Genomic DNA, 13,558 nt, shown 5'->3' on the forward strand with positions numbered 1-13,558 from the left:
AGCTGGAGTTAAACCATGACAGTAGGGAATTTTCCTGTATATTGAGGGGCCTGGGTTCCAGTTCTGTCCTGAAGGACCTCCACCTACATTGCATAAAGCTATTCATGAGTGGGACTCAGAATTTTCTCTTGGCAGGTCAGTAATATAACTGCAAACCTGGGGAACTGTCCTCCTGTTCCCTGTGTTCCCAACAATATTTTCTGTGCAGTTGAGTACTCTGAAGTAATAGGGATACAGAGTGTTTGTACTGCACAAGCGCTGCTAGCTCTTATTGGGATTCTGAGGTCTGCATTCTCTGAGGAAGAGATCCCTTTGACTCCTTTGTCTTCTGTGTCCCTGGTGAGCAGAAAAGGGATGCAATGCTGCATTTATTAGACTCAAGTTATGTATTGCACAGATTCTATATGTATCTGATTGCATGTATCCTCTAACTGTTGTATTATTGATTATTAGTTGAAATTGGACCTCAGAAATTCAGTTTGTTACCTGATCACAGGTTTGCTCTATGATCTTGGACAAGCCCTAGGTAGACCAACTTTTCAACAGCATGTACAAGCATATTTGGCATGCCAATAATATAGTAGTCTCTGATTCTCTTAACATTTCCATAGTTCAAGTGGAAACCAATAGGAGAGTGGCATCTAATCCATTCAGAGGCTTTGCAGAGACCTCAAGAACATTGGCGTGGAATATATATGTGTTTTAACAACCTAAATGTCTTTGAAAATTTATGTGCTTATTAAAACACTGTGACTACTATTCTCCACTGATTATGTGTGGATAAAAGTCTGGCAACCCTTGGGTAGCTTTCCTGATATTTTGCTTCCATAATCATAGAATCATGGAATGGTTTGGGTTGGAAGGGACCTTAACAACCATCTAGTTCCAACCCCCCTGCCATGGGCAGGGACACCTTCCACTAGACCAGGTTGCTCAAAGCCTCATCCAGCCTGGCCTTGAACACTTCCAGGGACGGGGCATCCACAGCTTCTTTGGGCAACCTGTTCCTGTGATTCACCACCCTCTCCGGGAAGAATTTTTAATGATATCTAACCTAAATCTCCTCACTTCCAATTTAAACCTGTTACCCCTTGTCCTGTCACTACAGGCCCTTCATAATGATTAATGAGGCACCAGTTGTAGACTGTTTGAATGTATTTCAGCTCACCATCCATACATGATGGCAACAGTACCACCTGACCACCAAGGTGAAAACAGAGACATTAAAGTTTGAAATGCATAGATGGTGTTAATGCTGGGGACCAAAAGAACAGGGAAGGCCAGGTGAGAATCAGCTGGAGAGGTGTACCTGCGTCCCTTAAGGATCTCACTCTTGGATTTGGAGCAGAAGTACTGACCACATGGCAAGGAAATTCCTCCTAAAAAGGGCTCTCAGAGAACCTCCGAAACTGCAAGAGTTAGGTCTTGCTTATATGGAGACACAGCAGACAGTTAAGGCGAATTGTCTAGAGATGTGGGCTTATCACACATGCATTAATCTCCTATGTATAGGCCCGCACTCAGGGAAGAAGTGAACTTATCATCAGACAGCTTAATAGTCTTCTGCTGATTCCATTAACAACAATAATTCATTGCCAAAGAAGAATTAAACTGAGTGATCTACAGTTATTTTACACTAGAAAATGAGCCTCCACTTGGATTTTTAAACTCTTTGAAATGTGAGCATTTGGAACACACTACTGGCTATTTGTCTTAACTTTCCTCAGCCTCCTTGCATAAAGAAGGATATTTGCAAATATTTCCTCTCCTCCAAAGAGTAATTACATTTAAAAGGGCAAAAAGTTCCTGGGTTTTTAGTGCAGTTTGAAGGTTTCTTGGTGCAAACTCTGTACTAGAAATGATTGTAGCACTCAGTTTTACTATCCATTTTCATTTGCTTTTGGTAGACAGCTCATTTAAGAAGTCATTTTCTGGTACACAAACTTCAAAATGAAATTGTTTCAATTTGCATGATGACAGAATAAATGTTTTACGTTCACTTTTAGAATACTGCATCAATCAATTAAAACTAATGCGAAGAAATTTTAGTTTGGGAATAAGAATAGGACTAAAACCTTTTTTTGTTTTATGCCATTTATTAATGGAATCAGTAGTTATTAATTTGCTTTTCATTTATCAATTCTAGTCATATTTTGAACTTATCTAATGACAAATAATAAAAAGTGAAAAAAAAATTAGAAATTTCTCAAGACTCATTTTCCTTCCAACCTGCTTGATCAGCCGTATGTTTCTTTACTCATGTTCATGAGGAATGAAAGAAAAGGTCCATCTTGTGAAGTGTTTTTACTAATTTTATTACATGACAACACTTGAAGAAAACTACATGAAATTTTCAGGAGATCCCTACTTATAAAGAATAGACCAAATCTGTCAACACTGTGCATTCATCTAACTGTTTGTCATGTGCAATAAACTAATGCCAAGCACTTCTCCAAAGAGAAGAAAATAAGATGTATGAGTATTTTACTGATTATGGTTCTAATTTTGTTTGTTTGTTTGCTTGTGCCAGAAAGATTTAAAATGAGGAAATCTGTAAGTATCTTCTCATTCAGGCTGAATGTTAACATGCTCATTTTTCTTTTGTTTTTAGCAAGAACACCAGGACGTCAGATACACTTAATAAGCAGCAGCAAACACTGAGGATGCACATAGACATTCCCAGAGCACAGCTTCTGATTGAGGAGAGGGACACAATGGAGACCATTGGTAAACTCTTGATGGGCCTTTTTTCACTGCTTAATGTAACAGGCACTTTAAGCAGAATCCCTTGACCCCACAATTTTTCCCCACTACACACATTAAGATAAAAAAGCTACAAAGTAATTTGCAACATTTGAAAACTTTTTTTTTCTCCCCTTTGAATAATTTTCCACTTTAAGTAATCTCCATACAGTATTTAAAATATTGCAGGACATTAGGAAAATGAAGCTGGTGGAAAGAGCCTCTTAAAGAACATGTAAATGAAGACTGGCAGTTTTATGATTTTCATTTTGATTTCTCTTTTGGCTTTGACTAGACAGTTGGATCACTGGCATTACTTATAAGGAAAATGAAATTCTGAAACTACAGTATCAGTATTTAAAGATTTGCAACAGCCAACTTCTAAAACTTACACATTGCATATTTGTTCATAGGACATGATATTTCAATATTTTTATCACTTTTCAGCTTTTTGAATCTATGCAAAGTTCAAGGCTAAACTGTTGCGCACAACAGAAAACAAGATTTCTCATGTGGCTGGCACATAACTAAAGTGTCATGAAAAACAGAATTGTTTGGCATTGGGTTTTTTTCCCAAATAATTTAAACACAAGATGTCTGAAATCTCAACAGGATAAAAATACAACCTGATCTTGTGACTGTATGGGTACACACTGTGTTTAAGACCTTCCAGAATGACTGGTCTTGTTAGACTTCCAACTTTTTCGATAAAAATCTGTGTAGAAGTCTGTGACGGCTGTGAACACAACAATATCCCAGGGACAGTGTGGCTGGAGAGGAAAGCTCCACAAGTTGGGAGCAGCATCTCTGCATCTCCTGTCTATGCCCACACTGAGGAGGCTGCTTTAGCCCCCAGCCCTGTCACACTTGCTATCGGTCTGGCACCAGAGGGTGGCCTCAGAGGACATTTGAAAAGGAGATCTATGCTTCACCTGAAATACAGACGGTTTTAAATCCTGATCTGAGCTTCCCAAAGTTTGCCACTGTGATGCAGCCTTTTGTGACAGGCTTCATCCTGAAGACAGTTTTCACTTTTGAGTTTCTGTTGCTAAGCCATAGGGGGTTTTGGTGGAAACACCCTTAGTGCCTTAACTGTAGCACTACAATCAGTGCCTTGGTAATAGCCAGCTCTCCACAAAGCTCTTAGAATAAGCAGGCACTTTGGCAGTCTTTGACACAGTTTACTGCCAAGAGGCTTTATTCCCAACCTGAATAAGAGCTCGTCTTTTGCCAGAGACAGAGTAATTTGATTTCATAATGCTCATTCTATTTATGGCCTTCTTTGGGTAAAAAATGCTAGTTATGTTATTGTGCAGAACTGTTTGCCTTCATAGTGTCTTGTCAAGTTAAAAAAAAAAAAAAAATCAAAAACCAGGAATGCTTAGATGAAGTGGATCAACCTCTGCTGCTTAATAAATGCACGGAAGCCCCACTGCTGCCAGTCCCCTTAGAAATACATTACAAAGCTAGATAGCATAGCAGGAAATTCTTGTGGCTTTTATTGTTATTATAAATGGATAAAAAGACTAAGGAATGCAAAAGAAAACCTGATAACATGCAAACAGTTGTTCTGCAAGCACAATGTCAAGATTTATTACTCTTAAACCTTCCATGATGAAGTGGACCAGATTCCCCTTTGGAGCAAAAGAATATAGAATACAGAGATCATAACTGGGGAGAAAAAAAAAAAAAAAAAGAAGAAAAGAAAAGGTAAGTGCTGCCTAGCACTGGCTTTCTGGCAGGATGAAGGTCTGTGTAGAAATTTGGTGAATATATCCTACCCCACAGGGAAGCAATAGGCAGCAGAACCGTACAGCAGTAAAGGTCGGTGATGACCTTTTTCTTTCAGTCCTAGAGAAGTAAGGTTTGATGCAGAAGGAGCTGATAGGACTTAGTCTTTAGGTTCCAGAACAGCAAAATGCTGGACTTACGGATGCTTAGCTGCCCTGCAAGTATATTTCCATCGTCTTCAGTATGGTACCTGAGCACTTAAAAATAAGCAGCAACCTAAGAAGAGTCTTGGGTCATGGCCATCCTTTCTGCAATGTTCTGTCTTTGGAGAAAAAGCTGACTGTAGAGGGTTAGTTAGCAACATTAACTAGTGACCTCCCTTTAGGAAGGCATGGGTGATTTCACTCAGGGTATTATCAAGTATGTTAATCAAGAGAAATAAATTGAATGTGTTGTTGAAAAGCTCAGCTGAGCTCTCTGAAAACGAAGGGGAAGAGGGCAGTGTTCAAAAAGGGGGAAAGAAGGAATTAGGGCCAAAGCTAATTACACACAAATTAGCTTTTTGGAAATATGCTTAATAGTCCGTCTCAGCTGGACATCTCTAAGGTGAAATCACAAAGACAGACATGAAAATTACACTTATTCTTTAGTTTTGTATGAAGTGTGAGGTTAAACCCAGAGGCTCCTTCAGTCCTGCAGAGAAGAGGGAGCTGCCACTGTCAGTGGTGGTGCCCGGCTGAAAATATGGCTGTGGACTTACTGCAAAGCTCATATGAAGGCAAACCCAAAACTCGTTACTCATTATCTCATGGGATTTTTTACTTACAGATGACAGATCTACAGTTCTGCTCACTGATGCTGACTTTGGGGAGACATCTAAGCAGAAGTCACTGACTGTCACCCACACCGTACATTACCAGTCCGTGTCACAAGCTACAGGACCACTGGTAGATGTTTCCGATGCCCGGCCAGGAACAAGTAAGCATATAAGAGAATACAATATCTGGAGGGGAGAAAGCTATAAGAAAATGAATACTGCATTTGCATCCTGAAGGGGTTTTTTCTTCAGTCTGAAAGTTGAGAGAAATCTATTTAGGTCAGCAGAGAATATTTCTTATACAATTGCATTTAGTGATTCAATATGGTAAAAATTGCATATGCATCTGAAATGTGGGTGTAATTTGAAATAATTCATACCTGGCTTTCATTAAACCAAATGCATGCTAGATTTTAATTTCTAGAATTTATTGAGTAAATTAGCTTAATGGCTTTTAGGGTCTAATATATTTTTTTCTCATTGATCAATCTTTATTGTATTTCAAAATACATCTTCCCTCCTTACCTTTCCATCAGGCAAGAAATACATTTTTCATTGTTGCTTTTCTGAAAAAGTTGTTTTTCCAGTTTTATTTATTATGGTAAATTACTTTTCCCAGATATATTCATCCTGAGTTATTCTTATAGTGATTAAAATACTATCATAAATTAATATACTGCTGTAATCCATTCTTCTTAATTTCTCTCATGAATGTGTTCTATATCTATGTAAATTGAAAAGCAAGTCACTAGATCAAAGGAATACTTATGAATTAGGAGTATTACCAAAGTGTAGTTCACCAGCAGTGAGCAATTTCTAAAATCTCTTGGATTATTTGTATCCCCTGACTATTTCAGAATTTGTTTACTTGGTGAGTTCAGTGAACATAAATGCTGAAAGCTCAGTTGCTAGAATGAAGGTTATTTGAAAAATCTTCCTTTCACCTCCATTTCCAGCCCAGACAATATAAATAATAGCTTTCTAGTTCTCGACCTTGCTGCTTTTCTAGCTCTGACGATTTTAAGGTATGTTTAGTTATTTCTTGAGGACTGGATTAGTACCACCATTTTTTGTCTATGGAGAATCATGGCATTTGAATTAAAACAATCAGGATAAGATACTTGTTTTCTTTCTGGTGCTACTCTTGTCTCCTTCAGTTCATGTACATGCTAGCTAGCCTGCTCTCTAAGAACAAAAATATCATCATATGATTTTTATCTTGTTGGCAGATCAGGATCATCTGAGTAAACAATGGACTCTCCATTGTTTTCCAACCCTGCCTTTTCTTATAAGGAAAGAGGCACCACCCCAAAACTGCCTGCCTGTATCACACCATGATATTTTATAGCATCAGCACCTTCCATATGTAATCCCATTTTTGTGTACAGTTATGTGCTACATTTTACTGAAGTCAAGGAGAGACTTCCTTCAAATTAAAATTGGATTTTACTCATGTGTAAGAGTATTATCTGTGTCCAGCCCAGCTTTGGAAATAGAAATACACCATCATTTTTATTATGCAGTAAAGACCTGATTGCAGCAGTGCACAGGGCTGGGTAAAAGACTTTCGGGCCATGTTCCCTGGATTTAAGACACTAATATCACTTTGATAGAGGCTGGGCTATGAAATTTTGTCTACGCCCACAGCTTACTCTGTGAAGAGGGAAGCAGTGCCCAGCTGGGTGCTTCAGAGGTTCTGGATCCTCACTTCTCAGCACACTCACACTGATTGGTGAATATTCCCTTACAGCAGTTTTTTAAGTTGTTCTCTAGTTCTTTTGTATTTATTTATAAAGGAGGTATGCTCCGTGAGCCTTTGCGTTGCTCACCTCAACTCTCCACAGTTATGTTTCAGCATATGATAGCAGAGCTGACTTAACCGGGGCACCAGATGTGCGTTGTTTTCCATCACATGGGCAGCTCTGGAACTTGCTGCATCCGTGCTACGGACTGCCGTGTGCAGGCGCAGCACAGCTGTGTACAGCCACTGCTCAGCAGGATTAGCACCGACCCCCTGTGCGCTGGCAGCAGGCTCTCTCACCTCCTCAAATTGCTGAGGAAAGCCTGCTGAGTCACAGGATCAGAGAAAGTTGAGGTTGGAAGGGACCTCTGGGCACTGGCTAGTCTGACCCCTCTGCTTAACACAAGGCCAGCTAGACTCAGTTGACCAGGGCCATACCCAGTCAGTTTTTGATATGTCCAAGGATGGAGACCCCACCACCTCTCTGTGCATCCTGTGCCATTGCTTAGCCACTCTAGCAGTAAAAGTGTTCCCTGATGTGCAGAGGGAAGCTCCCATGTTTCACCTTGTGCCCGTTGCCTCTGATCCTGTCACTGGGCGCTGCCGAAAAGAGCCTGGCTCTGTCCTTTTTGCACCTTCCTTTCAGGTATTTATACACGTTGATGAGATCCCCCCAATCAATCCTTCTTTTCTCTAAACCAAGCAGCCACAGCACCATGATGAGAGTTTTCCCACCAGCACTCTCCTGTCCTCCCCATCTTCCCGCGAAGCAGGCTCGCTTCTGGCTGCCCGACAGCCACTTGCCAACTTCCCACAGCTGGTACAAGTCACGATTTACACTGACAGGATGGTCACGGCGTGCCAAGTACAGTTTTGGATGTTACCCATGTGAGGTGGCTACGTGCTGCACTACGAGGAGGATCAATTATCAATAGCACCGGGTTCATATTTTTCCACTGCTGTAGGGGGGAGAAGGATCAGCCCATAGCCAGCTATAAATAAATACTTGTTTCTTGTATTGTACTTGTAAATAAATACTTTGTTTCTTTGAAGCAGCAGAATATAAATTCTTACTGGGAATGCTTAGGCAGAAGCAATGCTCAGAGTCATTATCCGGGTATTGTGGGTTTTGGTTTTTTTTTTTAGAGAAAAACCTGCTTCTGCTAAAGTCGCTTACCTCAAAGACTGTCAACTTCACCATTTCAATGTCAAAGAACATTTGAATAGACCTGAATTTTTCATTTCTAATACCCTTTCTCTCTATTGTCAGTAACATCCTTTCAGAAGCTTCGAAGAGAAATCCTTCAGTGCTGATTTAGTAATTTTCTGTGTGCCACATCATGATTTTTTTATTCGACTTGCTTTGTTAGGGAATTCAAGACTCACTTTTATAGAAAAACTATTTATTAACAAAATTAAGGAGGTCAGTTTTGGCAGATAGTTTGCTTTTACTCCCTTGGTCACCTATTATCTCTAGGACAATAAAAAATAAGACATTGCTGGTCTTAAACAAGTAGCAGATTATTTTTAAACTTTAGGAAATTGCATTTATGTATTGATTATTTTTAAAACAGTCACCCCTGTCTGAACCTGATCCTACTCAAACACTGATGGCACTCTTACAGGTTATGTTTTATGTCTTGGCTACTCTTTTAAAAAAATAGGAAATCTGTTACTGATTAACACCTTAATATAGTAAAAGTATTAGTAAAATATCCAGCTTAAGAAATTATATCGCCACCTTTCTGAGCACATTCTTTTACAAGCTGAGAGCAGGTACCTGCTGTAGGGTGTTTCGGAGGGCACATCTACGCTGATAATTTACCTTGGACTTTGCTTGAGATGCGGTGTGAAATCCCTAACCAGATGATCTTGCCTTGTGCTCTTTCACATCTCAGAGTGGTTTTGGTACTGGACAACTGCTTGTGTTGGAGTAAAGGGATAATGAATGTGTCAGTGGGAAACCGGTGGGTCTCTCAGCTTTCCAGTTGCACTCTTTTTAAAATGTATGGTTTTGTGAGAAAGTGTATTTCAAAAATACTTTAGCAGTTTGGTAATGAACAGCACTTACACTGCTCATGTTTTTTCCCCCGAAGAACGTTTTGTGGTTTTGGTTTGTTGGTTTGGTTTTTTTAACCAACATGATTACAGTGGCCATCCCCTTCTGACAGGGTTTGTTTCAATTCAAGAGCCTTGTGGCAAAGCTCTTCTCTATTATCCATCACAGATCCTACCACAAGGAGGAGTGCCAAAACCGGACCCACAGCTCGCAACCGCTATGCTAGTCAGTGGACCCTCAACAGACCCCACCCCACCATATCAGCTCATACCCTCACTACAGACTGGAGGCTGCCCACCCCCAGGCCAGCGGGATCGGTGGACAAGGAAAGCGACAGCTACAGCGTCAGCCCCTCACAGGACACAGGTATGGGGATCTCTGCAGGGCTGCGGTGTGAGCACGGGACAGCAGTGGTTGCAGCAACCTTCTTGGCCCTTAATGTACTTCATTTGGTACTTAGTTATCATTGTTTTTGCCTTGCTAGGGTGGTTTTCTGTAGGCTGTTTATAAGGGGTGACACAAATGCATATCATGCTAATGACAATAAATATTGTGCCCATGGTTTCTCATGCCACACACATATACTGGAGTCCTTTGAAAGATATGGTGGTCATTTTTCCTGTAGCTGAAGCACTTTACTTCCTGTATCTGAAGGAAAAAGTAGGGTAATTTGCTGCATGAAGTGGCATTGACCAGGAAGGGGCAGTAGTAGCAACCAAGATTAAGCCTGAGTCATTATGTGGAACTGTTTTAATGTTTGAGCTATAATGAGGTTAGTATTTTTCTTTTCCCATTTATGTAATATATTCATAGGGTTTATTCTAGGTGGAAAAAATGAGAGGGAAAAATCTGGAATTAGAGTCGAAGTCAAAATCCATTCATATCACTGAATACTGCAGCAGCTAGTTCTGATTTTCCTGAGAAACAGCGTAGGTTTTATTCCTCTAGGTGATAAGTGGGGAGACACTGAATGTATATCCTGCCTGCAGCCTTCTTTTCTTCATGTCTTCACATTATAAATGCAATTGTAACTCGGGGGGTAAAAAAAAAAAAAAGCTTTCTCCTCTGCCCTACACTGACAAAAATAAAAGGCAAATAAATGAGTAAATGATTAAGCAGAATAGTCATGAAGCAAATCTAATAAAGGTTAACTATGAAGAAAGTAAAATACTGTTCAAAGGTGTGCCTGTCAGGAGTGAATCCAGGCTTGCTCTGGCCTCCTCAGAAGGAATTGCCTACTTTCTACCTGGTTTTAAGGGGAAAAGTGTTTGTCATTGGAAAAGCTGTGTGTTAGGACTAGAAAGCAGTAGATGTGACTGGCCTTTCACCATGAATACCAGTATGATTGTTTTTATTCTCTGTATAAGAACAAGCATCTGACTTCCCTTACATCCAGTAATTTATAGGTTGGAGTTCTCATTTTTTCACAATTCATCCCATTAAACTTGCAGACCCCTATGTTGTAGGGTAATGGCACTCAATAGATACCTCTAGCCATCTGAAAAACTTTGTCCTGATTCTTCAGGTAGAATTATCATAAGGCTTTATCAATTAATACTAATTATTATACAGGCACAAATGTGAATAGCAAATGTGTTGTCACAATCCCTTCTTGCAGACATTCCAGAATGCAGGTACACTTGCATGTGTTCCAACATTTTGTCACTCAAGGATATAGTCCAGTGAGTGTAGCAAAGGGCAGAGAATTCAATTTGCTGTCTGGTTTAATAGGCAAACTACATGTAATTTTGTAACCACACTTCATAATCTATGTTTCAACATGGCTACTTTCCTACTCTGTTTACCCTGGAACACACAGTGATTTATGTAAGGGATAGCAAGTTTTAGATCATGCTCAAGAAAGGTTTCTTGTGCCAAAATGTAGCTCTGTTATGCCACTTGTCTTCTGGGAAAAGAATCAAGTCTGTTTAACCTAAGTACTTCAGAAGTTTAACATTTCCAAATAAACACAATAGAAGTAGCCAAATTACGTGTTCAAGAATCAATTGAACTAAAGTGCTCATTTGATCCCTTTTCCAATATGGAGTTCAGCTTGCTGAATCTAGTTGATGCAGTTGATATTTGGCAGAATCTGGCTTCTTATCCAAAAAATTGCAAAGCAGTAGCTTTTAAGCTTTAGAGAATTGTATTGCAGAGGTTCAGAGCTGTAAATAAGTTTAAATGTTCTAACGATAGGCCATTGGAAATTTTATGAATCTAGGTTTCATGAAGTTCACCCTGGGCTTGGACGAACTTTCATAAAATATAAAAGTTGGTGCTCAAGCAGATTCTTCCTTGAATAGTCTCCCCAGGGCATGGGATGTGAGAAGCTGGAGGTCCTGAGCTTCATGAACCAAACTAGGACCTTTGCATGACCATCATATTTTCAGACACTGCTCTGTGTCACTGGGCAGCTGCAGCCTTCCAGGAGTTTCCAGTTTGTTAGAAATTTGGAAAGACATTATTTTGGTCTGATTTAAAAGTCAAATGTGACAAACAGAATTATGTTTCCTGTGGGAAACAAACAAACCAAACCAAAATACCAGTTGTTTGTTTGTTTTGTTGTGTTCTGGTGAGCTCAAAATCTTAAGCAAATTACAGCATATTGTAGAAGTACTTGACATTTTAAATAATGCATGGTCCCATTTACAAGTGGCAGGAGTGTTATTCTCCGTGCACAATGAAAACTGATGCAAGGATCCTAGCACACAATAAAAAAGATAAAAGATTTGCAATAACAACACAGTTGCCTCTGGCTGCTATAGGAGTCCCATTTTTATGAATTAGCTATTACATTGTGCCTGTTTATTGAACATCATCAACAATGTCTGAAATTGCACAGATCTTGTGATGAAACATGACTTCTGTGCAAGGAACTTTTGAAAGCCCCCTGCTCTCCCAGCCCGCTGAGGTAGAAGTGCGATTCGTACAACGACAGTGATTTGTCCCCGCAGAAGTGAGCGGTGCATTTCCAGAATGCGTTTTAATGTATCAGTAGCCATTTACATCTTCAATAACAGTGCTTATTTAAGAAATATTGATATCCTCAGAAAAGCATCAGCAGAAAAGAAAAGCTTGTAGGTCATAATAGCCTCTGTGTCAAATATGAAGCCCCCATCAGCTTCAGCAGCATTGAAAAAAGCACATGAATGACTGCAGGCTGGTAGCTACCAAACAATATTGCTTTCTTAAGATCTTTGTTCCATATGAAACAATTTAGTATTTTACCTGGTGTCTAGAGAGACAATATCTGAGAGACGCTGCCTTTGTCCTCAGGCTTTCTCAAAAAGAAGATAAAACACTGAAATAGGTACAGAGAGACTGTCCTTTCTCACCTAGACATCACCTCACAGAAACAGTTCTGAGATGCATTAACGCGATGATATAAAGAAACAGTTCCTCATTTGCTAAATCTGGTTTGTGGGTTTCTTACATTTTGAAGACATTTAACTTTTAGAGAAATGGGTTTTTTTGTTAAAGAAAAAAAATTAACTTTTTAATGTATTAGAGATTATGTATTCTAAACCATAAACTTAATGCCAAGCCACGTCATGCTGCTAGCAGAACAAGACTTCACTTTAGATTATCTGTAATAATCGAGTAATTGACTAAACTAAAAATTGAGCAGACATTTTTGGTGAAGCAAACTGATTTCAATCACCTTGATAATGCCAAGGGCTCTGCATTTTATTAAAAACACTATCACGTTCATAGCTTTTCTTCCAGAAAGAATTGCGCAGATTGTTTTCTTTCTCCCGTTATTTCTATTTCTGATGTCTAGATCGAGCAAGAAGCAGCATGGTCTCCACAGAAAGTGCCTCCTCAACATACGAAGAGCTAGCAAGAGCATATGAGCATGCAAAAATGGAAGAGCAGCTCAGACACGCCAAGTTCACCATCACGGAATGCTTCATATCAGACACGTCATCAGAGCAGCTCACGGCAGGGACTAATGACTACACAGACAGTCTGACCTCAAGCACGCCGTCAGAGTCGGGGATTTGCCGGTTTACTGCGTCCCCCCCCAAACCTCAGGATGGAGGGCGAGTGATGAACATGGCAGTTCCAAAGGCCCATCGGCCAGGTGAGACATTAGAGGCAACATTTTTGTCCTTGGGGGGTGAGCATTTCCTCCCATGCTTGGGCTGGTTAACAGGAGAGGGAATATCACAAGGAAGAAAGAACGTGTTTGATGTATCTGTAACTACTTACAGACATAATTGCTTTTTATCTCAGCTAATATAGTGTTTGAGTATATTCTCCCATATACAGAAAAAATTAGGAACTTGGAAATCTAGGAACAGAAAGGGACTCTCTAGGCCATCAAATCCATTCCTCTCCAGCTGCAGCCGTCAGGCCATAGACTCTTCTGGGATAACTAAGACTATATGGGGGTACATATGCCCATCTCCAACTCAAACCACCCACTATAAAACGCATCTTATGGGAATACTTTGCGCTGGAGAGC

The 13,558-nt window shown here is 39.9% G+C and overlaps 1 protein-coding gene across 1 annotated transcript in view; it reads left to right on the plus strand.

The window, feature by feature from the left end:
• Positions 1-2,611: 2,611 nt before the first annotated feature.
• Positions 2,612-13,558, plus strand: part of LOC104513267 (Down syndrome cell adhesion molecule-like) — a gene marked incomplete at its 5' end in the record, with an annotated part of 28,898 nt that continues 17,951 nt past the window's right edge. The window contains 4 exons of the mRNA XM_010156564.1: positions 2,612-2,727; positions 5,302-5,451; positions 9,259-9,456; positions 12,872-13,174. Of these exons, the coding sequence (XP_010154866.1) occupies positions 2,612-2,727; positions 5,302-5,451; positions 9,259-9,456; positions 12,872-13,174 (767 nt within the window). The remainder of the gene's footprint in view (positions 2,728-5,301; positions 5,452-9,258; positions 9,457-12,871; positions 13,175-13,558) is intronic.

Source organism: Eurypyga helias, unplaced genomic scaffold, assembly GCF_000690775.1.
Source record: "Eurypyga helias isolate BGI_N326 unplaced genomic scaffold, ASM69077v1 scaffold9828, whole genome shotgun sequence".
In the NCBI taxonomy this organism is placed as follows: domain Eukaryota; kingdom Metazoa; phylum Chordata; class Aves; order Eurypygiformes; family Eurypygidae; genus Eurypyga; species Eurypyga helias.